The sequence below is a fragment of the Trematomus bernacchii genome, unplaced genomic scaffold, assembly GCF_902827165.1.
Source record: "Trematomus bernacchii unplaced genomic scaffold, fTreBer1.1, whole genome shotgun sequence".
NCBI classification, from domain to species: Eukaryota; Metazoa; Chordata; class Actinopteri; order Perciformes; family Nototheniidae; genus Trematomus; species Trematomus bernacchii.
This window is the reverse complement of record NW_022987582.1, coordinates 14,945,362-14,964,832: the sequence shown is the minus strand read 5'-3', so window position 1 is coordinate 14,964,832 and position 19,471 is coordinate 14,945,362. Positions and strand designations below refer to the sequence as shown.

The window sequence follows — 19,471 nt, the reverse complement described above, 5'->3', positions numbered from 1 at the left end:
AATGTGCATGTCTACAGCTCGCAAAAACAGCTAGCATTAACTACCTAATAACCAGACTGAAGCACTAAAAACACCATGACAACCAGTCTAAGACGGAAAGCCTGACATATGGAGATAAGGCTGCGGTTACATCAAAACCTCATAACACAGTTTTCTGTAATGGATTGATAAAAAATACTTCCTGTCAAATGCTTGAGAGGTTATTCCCAATTGATCTTGTAAAGCAAGTTTTCTATAGGTTTTGTGAATCCATGCACTCGCAAAACCTACTCAATCCATTACTTCAGAGTAAAGCAGTATGAACAGGTGTTGTTGAGGTTAGTATGCAACATCAGCAGCAGCTGCAGCCTGCTCCAGCCTCTGGGAGAGCGTCCTGGTGCAGGCAGCAGCAGCAGGCTGGGCAGAGAGACAGGTCAGGGCACCTGGAGTCGTTTGCAGAGCGAGCGCAGATCGTCACTGTTTAGAGCATCGATCCGACGGTGGTACTCCGTCAGAGACACTACCTGGTAGTACAAAAACAGGGACAAGTGGAACATAAAACTCTACCGGATCTTTTGCCGGCCAGTGAAGAGAAAGTTTGAGTACTAAGTGTCCTCTTAAGTAGTGAAAACATAACACTAGTCTTAATATTAAAGTAGATTTCAGAAATGTTAAGAACTGTATCGAAGGCTTAAAGGAATACCTCACCCACAAAATAACATTTTTTATACAAATTACATACCTCATACCTCATACATACCCTTTGTTCTATATCCTCCGTGATGAACTTTGGGGCGCATTTTACAACAGCAAAACTATATCAAAACATCCATTTACAAACTCTTGTAACATCATTTTTGGTTAAATGAGACTTGGATGATGCTGCATGAGGTACGCACGAGTTTATAAAAGGACGTTTTGATTACGTTTTGTAGCAAACGCCCCGTATTTATCTACATTGATCAAGAATTCTCTCTGTATTTTGATTCTTTGTTCACCATGGATTTCTTTTAAAGAATTCAAGGTTACATGGGGTGAGTAATTGGTATACAAATGGTCATTTTTAGGGTAAAGTATACCGTTAAAGCCGCTGTTGACAAGTCCACTTTTTAGTTAAAGATAGAGAGCTCTCTGTCATTTTGCATGTTTGTGTAATTGAATGACACCACCACTCAGTCATCCTAAAAGTCAACTTAAACAAAATAACTGAAAAAACTCCAGCAAAACGCAATATTAATAAAACTCTTTCTTCTGAACCAAAATGCTTAAACAATGCAAAAAGTATTTGGAGTGCGAAGTTCAAAATCCACAAGATTTTGATGCTGGAATATAGAAAAAAACAACAAAATATAACCGAGGTTCGACTGATGCAACAACGCTTGCCAAGTCCATGGCATGAACAATAACCCACTCTCCGTTTGTCAGGAACAACAATCCAGAAAACAACAACCCAGACAGAGCAACACAATGACCTGTGAGCATGGAAACATTCCAACAGTTACACCCCACGCTGCCAGCTCCGCAGAGAGCTGCTGCCTCTGTTCTGCCACTGAATCAACGTTGACGTTTACTAGTCCACTGTGTCTCGTACAGGAAGATATTTTAAGCCTTGTGCACAAGATAAACAAACAAACAAACGCACAAATACCATACATGTACAGAGTCAAAATAATCTCTCCAAATATGTTTTAACTGTCAGGGCAAACATGTCATAAGTTGCCTTTAATTACTTTTTACAACTAAGATTATCTTTCGCTTACCTTGTGGCCTTTGATGTAAATAACTGTTTTGGTAACAAGTTGCCTCTTTACAGCACTCAATAATGTAGTAGATAGGGTAAACTACAGCTCTAATAAAAAATACATGTGTGCCTCATTTCACCTACAGCTGAAGGCACTTTAGTGCATTTGTGCCCTGGAAAAGGGTTAGCTAGCAGCATGCTACACTTTGCAATGTGAATCAAATGCCATTTATCTTAAGAGATGAATCTCATAAATAAGGTCAGCATGTTGAAGTGACAGCAAAGATTATACTGCAACACAGCACATGTTAGCATTCCAACTAACACGTTGCAGCTATAAAGTAAACATGACACCTGGTAAAACATGTATGGTAATGTGAGGTCAAAGACACTGGTGAATGAAAGAAGGGGCTGCCTCTTTCAACTGGCACCCCGCACTGGAAACTTTCAGACAGCTTACAGAGCCCCACACATCGTATTACAAGGTGCCAAGAGGACAAACAACAGATGAGAGCACTTTCCTGACTACCAAACAGTGGTCGGATAGTGGCCACTTTGTTCAAAATCAATCACTGACCTAGAGCATACTGCTGTATAGAGGGCTAGCGGGCTAGTTAGCTTCGCTAGCACGGCTTGCTAACAACAACATCATACAAAAATACATCACCAAGGACCGAAAACATGACCTAAACATAAGGAACATACACAAGTATACTTAGGGCTCAGCCGCTTCTCTTGGTCTTTCACCCTCCTAGAAAACATATCTTGCTTTCGGAGCGAGGTTGAAGCTGGAAAGTCACATTACAAATCCTTTAAGTTCTCCCAGTAAAGCCCCGAGACAAGAAGACGGAGTTGGTATGAAGCCTGGCAGCTTGCTTGACTGAAATAGAAACATTTTTTCCCAAGGGGGGCATCTACACATGGATTGTTGACATCGCTGTAAACCAGTAATAACACGGGACAGCAGGGAAACCGGCTCCCCATTGGTTGATAAAAACGATGACCCCCGTCCCATAACCGACAATTTAAAGAAACAGCAGCACCACTAGCACACGAGGTATGATTTCTTCAGGACAGTATCCAAAAGTTACGTAAAGAAGTTCAAATTAAATCAAGTAATAATTAATACACAACTTAACAAGCTTAAAGACAAATGTGTCCGTTTTTTTTTCTCCGAAACAATAACATTTATTTAAATAAACTCACCTATTGGTCCTTAAAGCAACAAGCAAAAACAGTGTTGCTTTAAATGCATGTATTTCAACAGGCTCCTATTTACTTATTTAAATGTAATGGAACATGACAAACAAATCAGCCCACTTTGTTTCCTACATCATTAATTTACATTAAAGTTCAAATCCCTGCCACTGCTTCCATGGTATCAATTTCTTCCTACAATTAATGACTTATTTTCATTATCCACAGGGCTGTTAATAATCTGACCACAACCTATTCACAGTGTGGTGCAACTGCTTCCAATAACAGTGCTGAACATCTATAGGAACATCTGTTGTCTATGCTTCCTAGTCTTACTTCACCATTCTGTTCATGTGCAATCAAGAAGACACCTTGAGAAGTAAGTTTACCAAGAAAGTAGGACAGACTGAGCCCACATCACTACCAAGTGAGTTGAGGTGATTTCAAAGATAAGAAACTGTAATGGTGTTAGCCTTTTGCCATTCTGCAAAGAATGTTTCTGAATGCTGACCAACACTAGTGACAGTCACACAACATATAATGAAAACTACAAAACACTAACTGAGAAGAATAAACAATTACACAAACATGCAAAACACTTTGGTTGGAAGTTCAGAGAAGCACATTTCCAAGCAAAGCAAGTGCTCACACAACTTACATGTGATAGCAAGTTCACACACAAAGTTGCCATCAAATCAAGAAATATGCAGTGGTATATAAAAGTGCAATACACAGAAGCAGATTACAAAACTAAGGTTTACAACTACACAGTTATGATGGATTAAAAATCAAAATTAGCACGTTTTCACTATGCATTGCATAATAAAAGCAAATCAACACAGTTATACGACATGTAACTTAAAATACAACAATTAACTTAACAATACACCACATGAGTTTCTGCTCTCACAGTTATGGAATAAATCATAGTGGAGAACTATATTTAATCCATGTCTGTGAGGCTTAAGACAACACGTTTGATTTAACAAGGCAAGGGCACAGTTTGAGCTGCGTAGACCTTACCTCCCACTCCTTGACATTGAGGTCGGTGATGGGCTCGTCCACATCTGTTTCTGTCACTTCATTCTTCTTGACAACCCTAAACCCAGGCTCCTGTCCCATCCCCCTGACCCCCTCACCATACATGTCCGGGCTCCACTGCATGAAGAACACATACAGGTGTTCTGACCTGGGGGAATAAACAGAGAAAACATTTAGAGAAAAGGCTTGATTCCTGAATTATGTTATTTGGTCAAATAAAACAAAAAAAACTTGCACTTGATAAAAAAACATTTATACAGTCCATAATGATCCGCAACAAATGAATATGTAAACAACTAATACAACACCCAAAACAGTTTACTCAATTTTTCGTATGGTGAAGATTTCTCAAACAGCTGTGATTTTGTTCAGTGTCTATCAGTAGATTTTGAAATGCTTTCTTGTCACCTCATTGCTAATTCTGCTGAACTGTTAAAACTGCTTGGCCTGTGTGACTCTGTTCTCCTCTGTTATTAAGTATTGGAAGGAAAATAAGCCATCACTTTGTTCTGAGGTGTGGGTACATTTGGGAACAAATGGTTTTATAATAACACATAGTTGAACATGCATACATTGATCGTGCTGTCCCTTGTGGGCAGCACAACAAGCTGTAAAGACAACATTTACATATTATCACATTATTTAAAGTTGTTTCATCAAACAGGTTAGCCAACACTTGCATATTTACACATCGAACAAAGACAGAGCAACTTTAGCATTTGTTCGGAGTCTTATTTCTGGACACAAGGAGAATCAAATATGAACTCTTTTAGCTCTGTTTTGGTCCCCACCAAATCCTGAAGAAATATGTGTCTCTTTAGCCGCTAAATGCTCCACTATGTTCAGTAGCAAGGTACTGACTTTGTCTGTCTGCTGTTGGGCGTTGGGCCTGTTGCGTTTAGAAATCCCAAAATATATGCTTGGGTAAACAAGCTTGATGAGACTCAACCATATCATTTTTTTAAGTTGTGGGACTTAAACCAAAATAAATTAGGTTTAAGGATCTAAAGTATACCATTGAGTTGATGGAAACCAAAGGCCAGGTAACATGTTTTTACAAGTCACTTCAAGCGACACCTGTCACATTACTTATTTGATACATTGTTACAATGTAAGAATCCATTAGAGCAGCTTTCTCTATTATCTCCTGGGGCTCTGCAAACAGTTTAGTTTATAATAAGATGTTACAGCGCATCTCATAAACAGCTTAAATACAGAACAGTTTGTGTCACATATGGCTATGGCTGGTAGACATGAAAGAGCTGAACAGACTCAGTAGGTTGAGCTGTATTCAGTGCGTTTAATAGCCTCGCTTTCCCCCCACACCACTGCCAGGACAAGACACATCATGCGGGTCGCCTCCCATCTAGGTCAAGCTACAGAGCGTCTCGCAGTGTCTGAAGAAAATAACTAAGAGCCGCCGTGTTGTCAGTCCAAACAGCTTATGATCACTCCTCCCACACACCTTAACTTGCCTACAATGCCAAGAAACACAAGTAAAAAATAATGAGTAGTAACATGTCTTTTTAATACTAGCTTTGAATCTGCAATGCCCCTGAGCTATCCTCCCGTAGCGCAGCGTTGCATCACAGAAAACTTGTTTTGCCAGGTGGGAAATGTCGTAGCTAAGCAACCTGTGGATGAGAACAACAAAGCTGTAAGGAGCAAGACTTTTGAAGTTCATAATGAATAATGAAGTGAGGGGGGATTTCAGTGTCAATACTGCACGCAGACGCTCAACACACCGCATATCCAAGGAGCATTTATAGCACCATGACTAACTGAACCTGTGTGTTTGATTCCAATGTGATTAGCAGCCTAACAGAGCAGCATGTGTGTTACTGCTGGAAAAGTACACACACGTGCACTGAACATGAGGTGCTCTGAAACTCAAACCCAATAATGGACATTAGAGATGTCTTATTTAGCTTTTTGTAGTTTCCCCTTTTCTGTAGTGTGTTATAAAGGTTTTTTAGCATGAAAATTGTCTGCAAAGGCTGAAATCCCAAAGTTTCTTCCAACCCCCCTCCCCTGCCGGAACTGCCCAAGTTGTAGTCCTTTGTTCACTTTCGTAACATAATGACATCACTTTGTAACATTCACAGCTCTATTGGCCAGCTCTCCAACACATTGTACGTGATTGTGTCGGGGCAGGACATCTCTAAATGGTTGACCAATCACAACAGAGTCGGCCAGCTAACCAATCAGAGCAGACTGGGCTCTGGTTTCAGACAGAGGGTGAAAAGAGCTGCTGCAGTACAGGCAGTATGAGACAAATAAAGAGCTTTTTGAACATTAAAGCATTTGAACATGTCACAGTAGAGACACAAAATATAAATATGAACCTGAAAATGAGCAGAATAGGACCCTTTAACTTATCAGATTCACCTGATTTGTATTATTTATATGGAGAGCCTTTGTTTCCTTTTCTCTAAAAAGATTACATAGACCATTGTGCTGCAGCCAGAATGGCTTCTGGCTTATTATTAAATCAAGTTATTACTGCAATTGGGAATCATTCTCCATTTAAACACATTACGCATTTTTCATGTAATGTGTCTCCTGCCAGTGTGAAGGGTTCTAATGTAATTAGGAGTTATGCTGGCTTGGAGCGTTCCAACTTTGAAAACCCTATAAACAAGCCATATTTCCACTGGATAAAACATGAAACATTTCAGCGTAGGTCACAAACCCATAACAACTCTTTTGAGGATACAAAACATAGCGTTGGAAACGTGCTTATTGTTTTGGGTTGTGGCCCAGTGCAGGAATAAAGTGCATGTGTGTTTCCCTGCAGAGTGAATGGATAATAAATAGGGAGTCAGACCAGACAAATAACGCATATTTGATTGGTTTCAAATATTTAAAGAACTGGAAAAGAGCGGCTTCAGGGACTCAGCTGACTTTTGTAGTGGGTTATGAATATGGTAGGACTGAGTCAGGTCAAATCCCTGCAGCTCTCTTCGATTAAAATCAGTCTGCTGCACTGAAAGCTGAATAATCAGAGGCTACTATATCATATACTCTGCTTTGTATTTTTTTCATTTAAAATATTGTTCCATGTCATCAGTTAAAGCACTGGTTTTCTGGTTTCAAAGACACAGTTCACCCCAAAATCTATTTGCTAGAAAAATAAATAGTTCCTACATGAAACTGCTCAAACAAGGTTTGTTGTTGTAAATAACCGGGTCATGATTTCTGGGAAGAGACATTGCTGTTGAGTTTTTCAAACATTTATTTTGTTGCTTTGAGCACCAAAAGCCATCAAGTTTGACTACAGGAAAGTTGGAAAATACCCTTATACCCTGATGAACTAAAGCCCTGCTATGAAGGCTACTAGAGGAATCATTTGATTGTATTCAAAAGTGATGCCAAGGGACCCACCTCTCCTGCGGCACAGCGAACCAGTACTCGTGCTTCTTGCCCTGCTGGGCGTACTGCTGCATGGAGGCGCTGGCGTTGGAAACAAACGTCTTCTTCATGGGCTTCCCCACCCGCAGACACAGGAACTTGTGAGTGGGGTGCTTCCTTCTCTCTGCAGACCCTGTACCTGGAAGTGGAAATAAACACTAAAGGTCACATACAGGTCATTTATTTTTGTAACAAGCAGGATAAATTATTATAAGAACAAATATTGACATTTCTGGGAAAATGCCTTTTAACTTTACTGCTGAGAGTTAGATGAGAAGATCAATGCCACTTAGTCGCTAATGGTTAGCTTAGCTTAGCATTCAGACTGGAAACATGTTCAAAGTCTAGCTCTTGCTTTGACACTTAGGTTTTGTACTGATGAACCTAATATAAAAAGTAACAACTAAAACAATCTAGTGAGCCTTACAGGTTTTGGTTGGCAGATTCTGCTGACCTTGGACAGAGCTAGGCTAGCTGTTAATCCGGAAAACCCTGAGCGTTTTATCCTGTTTCAAAAGTCTGTCATAAAAAAATCTTCTTTATTAACTGTGTATTCAGCTTTATTTATGTGACCTCATTTCTATCTTCTAATACTGGCTACTTCAAGTAGCATTAGTCATTTAGTGGCAGAAACACAACAGATGACAGAAATAAATGGAGTGGCACACTGTAATTGACGGTGGCACTTATTCTTCCGCCTGCGATACATTATCAGAGGTCGATGATAAGGCCACAGCCCCGGGAAGCTGGATGACATCACTGCACCAGTGACATTACACTGGCACATATTGTTATCCCTGGTTTAGAGAACTAGCAACAATGCTAGACAGAATAATATGAATCAGCTTTGGCAGCACACTTATTGAGACAAATTCAATTTCCAAAAAGCATTAATGCCGTATTAATGCAGCTTGTTTTTCGAGGCTGCTGCTGTTACTTGTGTGGGCTGTGCTAATGTGCAGCCCTGCTCAGATCCCCGTGAATTAAAAATGCTTTAGCCGCCTGACTCTCTGTGACAATAATTGCCAGGGAGAAAAAAAGCAAATTTCTCTCCCGCTGTCTCGCTCTGTTTCTTCTTGGGGAGAGAAATCTCTTTGGAATCACAACTACGTGCCCAAAGAGAGGGTTATATAGACACAAGGGAGTCTGTGAGTGTGACATACTGAGGCCACTGTCAGATAACAAGACCAGAACTGTGCCACACAGATGCTAATAAGGGATGCTGCCTTGGTTTTGGACGTATTAGCCAATTCTCTTTAATTGCATAACAGCCATTTTCTCTTTTGCTTATTTTTTTGTAACTACCCAATTTCCAGGCATTCGATTTATTTCAGTCAACTGCACTTCATCTTACTTTGAATATGATTCTATACTTATATTATCACTGGTGCAAATAGAAATGCTACTTGCTGGTGCATTCAAACGATACGTAATTTACAGCTTATGCTTTCAGGAAATCAAAGCTGGAAGACTATAGTGCGATGATGAGAAATTGGTAAGTTTAGCATGTTATTGTTATTTTAAACATTAGTATCGGCCCAGAATGCCGTTTGCTAGATGAAACCATTGGGGCTTTCTTATTCGGTAGAATTTTTTTGCAAATCATTTATGTTATTTGAAAACGTTTTCTAGAAAGGATGTTACTGGAAGATGTCTCGTCCTGTATTGAACAGAGATACATAAGATCTAAACTCATCATTTAGCTGTACTGAAGACCTTTGTTGGCAGGTCCAAACATCCAAAGCCCCTGGTGTGATCCTCTAATCTTCAACATGGCAGTGAACACAAAATAAGTTTATTCCAGGCTTTGAGGAATTTAGTATTTGTCTAAATCCACATGAAAGCACTCCGGAGAAGGATGTCACACATAAATAACACCTTTCTGTACGCCGCCTCAGAACCTGTTTTGATGTCGGGTTTCATCGCCACTGTGGGTGTTTGTTGCATTATGGTGTTTGATAGGCTTCAGCTTATCGCCCAAAGGAGAGGCCCAGACCACCAGAGCCCGAGATCAAAGTGCTGCATAAAGCCCCATAAAGCCGGACTAGCTCCACCAGGCTGATAACACGGAGAGGGCTGCTGCTTGCCTTCGTCTTTACATTCCAATTACTCTCAGCACGGCGAGTAGAAACGGAAAGGTTATCGGGAAACCAACATGAAAAAAGTGAGAGGAGAGGAACTCGCTTTGATAGTCCTCAGAAGATATGGATGGAGCTAAACCTGAAGCCACATTCATCACCTGTAACTATTCTTTCACTCAGTAAATGTGTTTACCCTCTGCAGAGTTCTGCGTGGCTTCATTTTGTGTCTCCTCTCCTTCCACCTTCTCCTCCTTGTCTTGCTTAGTGTCTGTTTTGGAGACGTCTGTCCCCTCGTTGGCTTCCCTCTGTGGACTGGCTGAGACAGAGGCGGTGTCTGTGGCACCGGGGGTGGCTGAGCTTTGGGACCCTGGGCGAGAGGTGCTGCTGCTGGGGCCGGGGGCCTGGCTAGTGCTGCTGCTGCGGCTGCTGGTGGTGGTGGTGGTGGGGGGTGTGCTTGGTGGCTTCTCTACACTGTGCTGCTTGGATCCCATGGGGGACTGGCTTTTTGGGGCAGTGTCTGGTGGATTGTCCTCTGCGGGGGTCTCCGGCAGACTGACGGAGCCGCGGGCGCTGCCTGGGGACTGGGACCCGGCAGTGGCGGCCCCCACCTGGGTGACGGTTTGCACGGACTCGGTGGAGGCGCCTGAGGACTTGTCCAGGCGGAGGTCCTCGTTAGACGCCTGCTCCTCCTCACGGATGGGGGACAGCTCCGACTCGGTGAAGACGTCCTCGGAGAAGGAGCCCTCGGTGCTGCGGGGGGCCGTGCTGTCGCTGGCCCCCGGCTCCCTGAGTCGCTGTTCCGGCTCCTTCTGGGAGGGGTGTCTCTCAGTGGGGAGGGGCTCCAGGTCACTGAAACAAGGAGAGGCAATAAGACACATGTAACTATATTCATAATAAAGATATATCTGGACATGTTGATATTTGTTTTACATGAAGAGGAGAGATACGTTTAGCTATCATTGTTAGGATGATTAGAAATATAAAAAAAGACTGTAAGTAATGCCTGAGAAAATAAACCTGATGTCCACATTCCCCCCCTAACATAGTCTAAAATGCTATCTATTGATATTTTCTTCCAATATCACTGAGCAAAATCTTTAAACCAACATCTACTTGTCTTGACAACTCCCACATATATTTGTTTTGAGAAATGGTAGCCTGAGAAAAAGACAGTTTGCTTACACAATGCCTCTATGTTTCTTTATGAAGAACAACTGTGCTTATGAAATACCAGGGGGCCTTCTTTTCACAGTCTGGGTTATGTCGATGATTAGCATAAACATTTATTTTGATGCATTTTTATTTCATGTGCAGGAAGATAAGACATTGCATGTATTTGACCCATAGAGCAAACATGAGAACAAGGCTCTATATTGAAAGCATAGAATGTATATTTGAATGCTGTAATGGATGTTGGATTAAACATTTTGGCTTTAATGGGTTTCAGAGATGACATTTGTATTCCTAAGGGTCCAAGTGTCTGTATTTCACCCTAACCCTGAGCTAATGTTGAACTTTCAAGATAAAAAAAACAACTCAAAACCTTGCCTAAATATATGCCATATGCATTGAAACAGCCCAAAATAAACAATAAATAAATAAAAAGATGTCCATAGTGAGGCACAAGGGTTGAATCTTCTACAGAAAAGCCTTTGTTACAATTTGGGACCTTGGAGTGTAACATTATTGGGAATTTATCAGGCACAGTGGGTCTAATGAGAGATGCTATTAGGTTGCATTATGGGAAATGTATAATCTAGCATTTGAGGAGCTTGACCCAAACTGAGGATAAAAAGTCAGGGTCTCCGTCTGCTGCTTTGATTTGAACTGTCTTGTAGCCACATAAATATTCACAAATGCATTATTAAAAGTGAGAACAATAAAAAAATGCATGCCCTTCCTTGCTAAAAGCTTTATAATAAAAATTGACGTGGTTTGTTTTTGCAGAACAATACAATTAAAGTCAAATAATTTCAGTCTAATTATAAGAGTTGCTGATGCACAATATGCTGGAAAAACATCTGCTCCAATTCTGCTTATTGTTATTTCAAAAATGGTCCAACTATATAAAATACATTACAAATAATAACTGCACAGTTTACAGATACTTCAGGAAAACATATATTACACGAGACAACATTTAAAACAATGCTTGACTAATTTAGTTATGACCAGAATTGGTTTAAGCCTAAACATGCATTAACAAAGTTTTGAAATACAGAGAGCTGCCCTGATTTTCTTCGAACAGAATCATGCTTTACTGGTTTTGATTATGATTTATGCGCACATCTAGAGGTTTGGGGCATATACGTAGTCTTTCACTGTGAAAACGTTTGCGTCAAGGTTCAGCAAACCACTTGGTGACAAAAGACAGCAGAAGCCCAGCTGAACTGGTTAGATGAGCTCTTTTCAAAGTAATTATGGAAAATCAGTCATGCCGTGCTTGCAGCTCAGACTCTGACCAGAGCACGCACAGCCCAACACACTGGGCAGGACTCCAGCACTAGATAAGGCTTTAAAAGCATTCGCAGAACTCATGTCCCTATATGCATAAATCTGTCGCACCAACTTTCTAAAGATAAGGATACCATTATGTTTTTGTTTCAACATTTTATAACGAGGGCTTCTAGATACGTGCATTTAAACACAGCTATACCCTAGAAAGCAATAGTTTGACAATTTTATACTCAACACTGCTACTGGGTTAGTGTTAAGCTAAAACAACACAGCTGCTAGAGGCTAAAAAGATAATCAAACAAATATTTAGGTTTATTTAATTGTATGCACAAGTTTTTTTTCAACACGAACAAATAAGTGTTTCATGCTAAATAAAAAAAATATGTATTTCTAGGAAACCTCTAATGCTTATTGCAACTATGGCAAAGTGATGTCACCCCATCAAAAGGCCCTTCACTGGGGTTACACGTAGCAGGTTGTGCTTGTACATGCATACTTTGCATTTTCTGACAATGCAGACTGTTGAATAATAATTCAGAAATGTAAAGCTTTGAGAATTCCTTTCAACTGGGAGAAACCCACATTGAGTATAAAAGATCAAACGTTTCCTTGTTACCATCCTGCATCAGTTAATGTCCGTGCAGAAATCATAACTGAGGCTTAATGAGGGTTCAAAGACTAGCACACAGAATCACATTCACTTGTGGCCCAACTATGTGTTCAGACGGCGAGAGAGAGTAAGAGGTGAAAGGATATGCGAGTGGAAAACTATATTCAAAGACACTCAAAAGATGCTAAATTTGAATTAAGGTATGTTATAAGGTAAAAAAGCTGAAGGATGAACTAAATCATATATCAAACTTCTGTCATGCAATAATAGTGTATTTGATTCTGCCTGTCCTGTAAAATCTTTAGTGCCTTCGGTTTCATCTCTTCCGACTAGTGCCAACTTGACCTATGTGTGCAGTGACGTCTAGTATAGTCAGAATGCAGTCAAACTGATGTCAGACTTCAAGTGTCAGCATGGAGTCAGAATGAAGTCATCATAAGGCCTGCAAACACTGCTGTCCTTTCTTTTACACTCCCTGTTCAGCTTAGTTAGACCCAAGTAGTTTGTTCAACACTCACACACGTGCAGCAGCAACGCCCTTCAATCTTATTGTTATCATTCGCATTTGTTGCTGAATGAATACTGATTATTTTCTATCACATGACACAGACAATGGATCCTAGCAGGGATAACAGCTGGGCCTGCTCATTGTCCAGCACAATATCTGCTCCACATACAACACTCTTCCAGATAAATACCGAGCTGCTCAGACCCTAATGCCACCAGAACAAACCGAAAACAATAACTTCATACGGTTCCACTTATACCAGACTAGATTTGTTCTTTCATATACTCCAACAACAACAACAAGAGAGAAACAATTTAAACCAAGAAAAGAAAAACTCAGACAAATGTGTGGGAGGAAACAACAGTGAATCCTCTGAAGTGGCTGCTTCCTAGTGCATAAAGAGGTGAGCAATCACAACGTAGGAGGGTGAAGGCATACTTCATTAACCCTGCTGTAATTGCCGTTTCCTTTTTATTTCGGTATGTGGGGGGAAAATTAAACAGAAAATTGCCTGATGCAATCTGACAGTGTGAGCACTAGACAATGACAGCGATTATCACAAGGTTGCTGCATTTCTGTGAGTGGGAGAAAGACTTTCAGAATTAATTTGTTGGGAAAGTATACCTTAAGAATGAGTCAGTGTTTATATTACTTTAAAAACAACTTTTCTGCGGTGGCTGACCAGTGCAAACGGCCCAAAACACTTACATTAGGATGAACACGATGCACTTTCAAAAACAATGAAAATATAAAAACACAAATGTCCCAAAACACATGCACACGACGAGACATGTTCACCAACTTGACAACACATGCGCAGAATTTAGAATACATTCACCAACTTAATGAAACATGCGCAGGGTTTACTAAAAGCGCTGCATAAACTAAACGTTGCAAGAAGCTCAAAACCAAAATAACAGAAATAGAAATAGGGACACTAAAAAGTGATTCACACAGCTGGGACCGGAGAGCTTGTCAACATTCAGGGATTATAAGGTTGGCCAACTGTCAATGTCGCAGAGTTGTTTAATAACACTTTAATAAAGTGTTTTGTCAGTATATTTGAAATGACTAAGTTAGCTATGTGAGCTATCTAGCTTAAAGCAGATCTGCAATGACACTGGAGGGTATCATACAATCACATTGTTAAAATAATCAAATTAAACGCACATTTTAGGCAAGTTTCAAGGGACAGTTAAGTTGGTGACGATGTAAAAATGCAGCGTATTTCTCCTAATGGAAAAGGTTTTGAGCCGTTGTAACGTGTTACTTTGCACAGGTCGGCCACCGCATATTTCTGTACATATTGAACAACAGCGTTTTCATACTCAGGCACAGCCTCTCTGATCTTGCGGTCGGTGATCTCCTTGCAGACGGCGACAGACTGCACTTCCTCCAGAGGACACATGATGCCGTACTCCTCGCACCCGTGGGCCTGAACCAGGGGGTCCATCCGGTGGGGGTCGAACATGATGTTGTTGGGTGTCACCAGCAACACCCCGCTCACCGCACCCTGAGTCAACACAGGGAAAAAAGAGAGGGATGGGTGAGAACAAATGGGATCCATTATAACAGCTTAGAATGTTTATGTAGCACCAAAAGATGATCAAAAGCACCTCCGTCACATAAACCACTGAGAGGCAAATCAATTTGAGACCGCAAATGTCCTAAATCAAGTAGGAGGTATCGACTGCCAGCAGTGGACACTTCAGAGCTTTCGTTTGGTACCTAGGAGTGAATCAGCAGTTCAATACCATGGATCTGTGTGTGTGTCTGCGCACTCATGCACGTACACATGCTAAATCTTTAATCTCAAAATCAAACTTTATTCATACTGTCCAAAATATTTAATTTTATATTGGCTTAAAGGTAGGGTAGGTAAGAATGGAGAAACCAGCTCGAGATCGCTAGAATTTGAAAATACACAGCCGAAAAAAATCTGCCACTTCCTTACAGAGCCCCTCCTCCAACACACACGAAAGCGCACATGACCAATGAGGGCACGAGATAAGTTTGTGCACGAGATGGAAGGCTGACAGGCAGGTAGGCCATCCAGTTATTTGCCGCGGGCCGGGGCACATGATTGGTCGTGCTTTTTCCAGCGCCACGGCTTCCACAGATGAAATATTTGTATATATTTATTGTCAAAGCATTTAATGTATTCATTGCTATCGGGATGTTAAGAGCATTCCATGGAATATAACAAAAAGTGTTTCTGAAGTGAATTACCTACCCTACCTTTAAAGTGGCTTCACAGCCTGTACAGCATTCAAGACCCTCTGTCCCTTGCATTAGACAAAGATAAACTCCCCAAAAAAACAACCAAATCACATTCAAAACCAGATCGGAAAAAAGCAGAAGTAACAAACAGATCTGAGAAAAACATTTAACTGTACTGAGGAGCATTTGAGATGCTGCATTTAGATAACTTGGTTAACATCACTTTAAGGAGCAGCAGACTCCCTGGTTATCGGCCATCAGAACAACATTAAGTATACACAGCAGAATTAAACCGCCGTCAGCGGGAGAGATGCTTCTCTTCATGTGCCGCTCTACAGGGTCATTCATTTTGGCTCATCAGTGTTTGCTGGGCTCTAATTTGAACCTCCTTCCAGGTTTCCTATATAACAAAAACGCATCTTTTTTATGAGACATGTGATTTTAACACATTTTGGTGTATTGATTTTCTCTTCCGCTGCCTTGTTTGTGTCTGCCTCAGGTAGTGATTTCATATATTGCAGGAAAACACATAATTAGCAACAAACACAACAAGATTATTATGTTTTCATGTTACAAAATCCTCTAAAAAAAGGTTGATCTCAGGCAGCACAGTGTTCTGGATTCTGATCTGCTATAGTTGAGTACTCGTGTGTTATTGTGAGTGTCAATGACTGAATCTCAATGGAAGCACTTGCTCTTCTAAGGTACAGTATTGATGGTTTACAACAAAGAAACACAAACAAAGTTAAGGAAAAACAGCTTTAATGTTGAGTTTTATTTATGGGGGCATTTCTTTTCTTTTCATTTTAATTCCCAATCTATACAAAAGCCTTTTGAAATGTGAAGTGTGTCAAGTCCCTGCAGCTGGCAGCTGTTCTGTATGATTATAGAAGTAGTTTGACACCAATATAACCACTTCTTCCCTTTTTTATTCCATCACTTTCGTCTACAGCAGCTGTCTGCCACATGACCATCAGCAAATAGAAGGATCTTTACCAAGGCGCCATACTCATAACTGTTTCGATATTTTAAGGGGCCCTATTTTGCTTTTTGGGGGGTTTTCCTCTCCTGTAGTGTTCTATAGGTTTTCGTGCATTTAAAATGGTCTGCAAATGCTAAAATCCCTGTGTTCCCACCCACTCCCCTCCCCCGCGCTTGAAACGCCTCAATTTGTCTCCGTATTCTTCCATAACATAGTGACATCACTATGTCACACTCCCGCTTCTATTGGCTAGTGCTCCAACACATTGTACGTGATAGGCTAAGGGGCAGGACATCTCTAAGCGGTTGACCAATCACAGCTGAGCCAGCCAGCTAACCAATCAGAGCAGACTGGGCTCTGGTTTCAGACAGAGGGTGAAAAGAGATGCTGCAGCACAGGCTGTATGAGAACAATAAAGAGCTTTTTGAACATTAAAGCATGGAGACATGTCACTGGAGAGACACAACATACAAATATTAAACCTGAAAATGAGCATCATAGGGCCCCTTTAAGTTGGATCTCACCATTGCACCAGTGATGTACTTGCAGTTGATCTTGAGGAACTTCTCTGTGAGGGCCTCTTCCTCCTCGGAGGTGGATGACACCCCTCTGGACTGGCGAAGGGCGGAGAACACGGGAGGGTGAGCGGCATCTGGTCTGGGGGGGCCATCGGAATCCTTTGGGATGGAACGGGAGGGGGTGTGGACACCATTTGTTAGTTCATACTCTAACAATAACCATCTTCTGTTCTTTAGGCTGAACAAGCTCTCCTTTCTCACAGCAAACCGAAAAGAGAACATTTGATAGTCTGGGGTTAAGTGATGAATCCACTTTATCCCAGTGCCTACACATCTATATGAATGCATCATGTCCAAATCTCTAAATAGCATTCAAGCAAACAGACTAAATAATAAGCACTGCCGAAACAACTAAGCTTGGTTCACTTGGTAATACACGCTGTAACTAATTTGCGTCTCATTTCATCAAACTAATGCGTTTGAGCCTCTAAATGAAGTGTCTATATATAAACAGATATTTTTCTGCACAGCGGGACAATCGGGTTAAAAGCAACCCGATGAATGTGCCTCCTGTGTGTCTGTGCTTCACACGGGCAATTAGGTGAAAAACATTCATACGAGACCAAAGATTTCATTTCATTTAACTTGATGCCTGGTTAGTGTTATTTGGACTCAATGTGCCCTAGAATCAGGGGAGGGGTTTGAAGCTGTTGAGCCAGACTGAGGCACATTTTTATGTTTAAACATTTAAGCCCTACTTTTCTCTAAGAACAAACTGCTCATGATAACTAGTTACCATTGTTGATTCACTTTGATGCCAGAAACTGAAAATATTATTTAATAAAAATATTGAAACATGAAACCATTTCAAATGATTGCTGCCATTTTGAAACTCCTATTACTGTATAATAGACGGATTATGACACAGTGGGGCTGCTGCACACACACGTTTGTGGTCATTTTGTGCCTCCGAGTTATTTTATTGACTTTCTAACTCCAGGGGTGGATTCATACAGTAATCCATCATTGAAACAAACAAGCTAACTATTTATCACCTTCTGACTCTGGTTTGGGGTCGGTATTTAAGCAGAAGCAGTTTATACACTAACAAACATCTGTCTAAGTTTGTGTGAGTGAGTGCATTGGTGTATTCTTCATGCATATGGACACATCGACTAGGAGAATCCACAAAAAAATAGCCTTAAATAATAATACCTGTGCCTAAATATGCAAGCATTGTATACTTTTGCGTGCGGCAATTCTTTTTTAAACAAATATATATAAATGTTTTGACTGTAATGATGACAGCAACACTGTGAAATAATAATATTAAAAGATCATTTAAATGTAATGCTGATATGAGAATGATTTTTATATTTTTGACATTGGAGAAAAATGCTATCAAACATGTGGCTTTGCCCAGAAGTTCTATACTATACATGAAAATGTTTAACCTAAATATTATTTATTTTTCAGTTGCATTTTTCTCTTTTTCCGTTTTCATTTATAATAATTATTGTATTTTATTAGATGTGTTTCTTGATTTTTAACAAATTCAATATATGTATATATGTAGATGTAAGGGTTTATGGAATTGATTAGTAATTCTGTACTTTGGATAAGTCTGTTTCGCCAAAAACATGGGGAGTGTGTGTTATAGTGTGTCTTTTGAACCGCATCTGTGATTTATTGCATTTTATATCACTTTATATGCCATTAAAAAGAGCTTTTCCAAAAACAAACAATTAAATCCCAAATATTTCCTTTCATAATAACTCTTGTTTGCCTGCAATCTGCCAGATGCTCAGCGCCAAGAAGCAGCGCAAATGATGTCTCAACTATGTTGTTCTAATGTATGTTGACACACACCCTAAAAAGGCACTTTGTTACTGCTTCTTCATCTCAGCCATGGTAACAGAGCAAGCTGCCACAGATGGTGTGTCTGCTGGGCTGGAAACACAAGGGGTGGTGGGTTTGGTGTTTCTACTAGTGGCCTGTTGCCATGCAATATCTGAGACTGACTGAAGTGTGTCTTAATAACCATCCGCAGGGACAACTGTCTGACCGGGAGACATTTTGTGGGACAGAGCAGAATGCAGGATGGGCTTTCTGCGACACTGAACCACTGCTGGGGGAGTCAGATCGGATGGAAATAAGTCAAGGATGGAGGGAAAAAAGAGGGATGAGGAATGCATTGTAGAAACTGTAGCAAAAAGCAGTGCAAAGCTGCGGTGGAGAAATACAAAGACAAGGAAATAAAGGGAGCTAAAGGCAATGAAAGAGAGTGATTGGAGTGAGGACAAAGAACAAAAGGGAAAAGGAGGACAGAGAGGAGTGTGTGGGAGTTATAATCGAGGGGGATTTGGACGGTGGAGAAGTGCAGTGAAGAGCTTAGAGAAGAGAGCCCGAGCCCACTTTCTGCTGCTCCTGACTCCCACCCACACCTCCCTCTCTCCGTCTCCCAGCGCGGTCCACAAACAGCCTGAGGCTACTGACCCGCACAGACACCAGCAGCCCAGACACAGCCAGGGAGGGCTGGGGGGGCCGGGCCAATCTGCTACAGCCAAAACAAGTCTCGACGTACAAGCCAAGGAGAAGGAGACCTAATGTTAAAGAGAGGAGCTAAAGGTAAAGTTTCAAGAACATCCTTAAAACAAAAACAGAGCAGGATCCCTGATCTGAGGACCAGCTGTTATGAGGACAACTTTTTATGTTTTAACCAGCTT

At 40.9% G+C, this 19,471-nt stretch overlaps 1 protein-coding gene across 5 annotated transcripts in view; it reads right to left on the bottom strand.

Annotated features, from left to right (window-relative positions):
* The window catches only part of oxr1a (oxidation resistance 1a), a 192,402-nt gene that overhangs the window by 8,464 nt on the left and 164,467 nt on the right, over positions 1-19,471 (bottom strand). For 3 of the 5 annotated variants that reach the window (XM_034127425.1, XM_034127426.1, XM_034127428.1), the window contains 6 exons: positions 16,752-16,904; positions 14,354-14,538; positions 9,644-10,299; positions 7,343-7,508; positions 3,941-4,106; positions 423-503 (listed from right to left, as the gene is read on the bottom strand). In XM_034127425.1, the coding sequence (XP_033983316.1) occupies positions 423-503; positions 3,941-4,106; positions 7,343-7,508; positions 9,644-10,299; positions 14,354-14,538; positions 16,752-16,904 (1,407 nt within the window). Of the gene's footprint in view, positions 1-422; positions 504-2,425; positions 2,751-3,940; positions 4,107-7,342; positions 7,509-9,643; positions 10,300-14,353; positions 14,539-16,751; positions 16,905-19,471 lie in introns of those variants that run through there. The other 2 variants (XM_034127427.1, XM_034127429.1) reach the window with 2 other exon arrangements.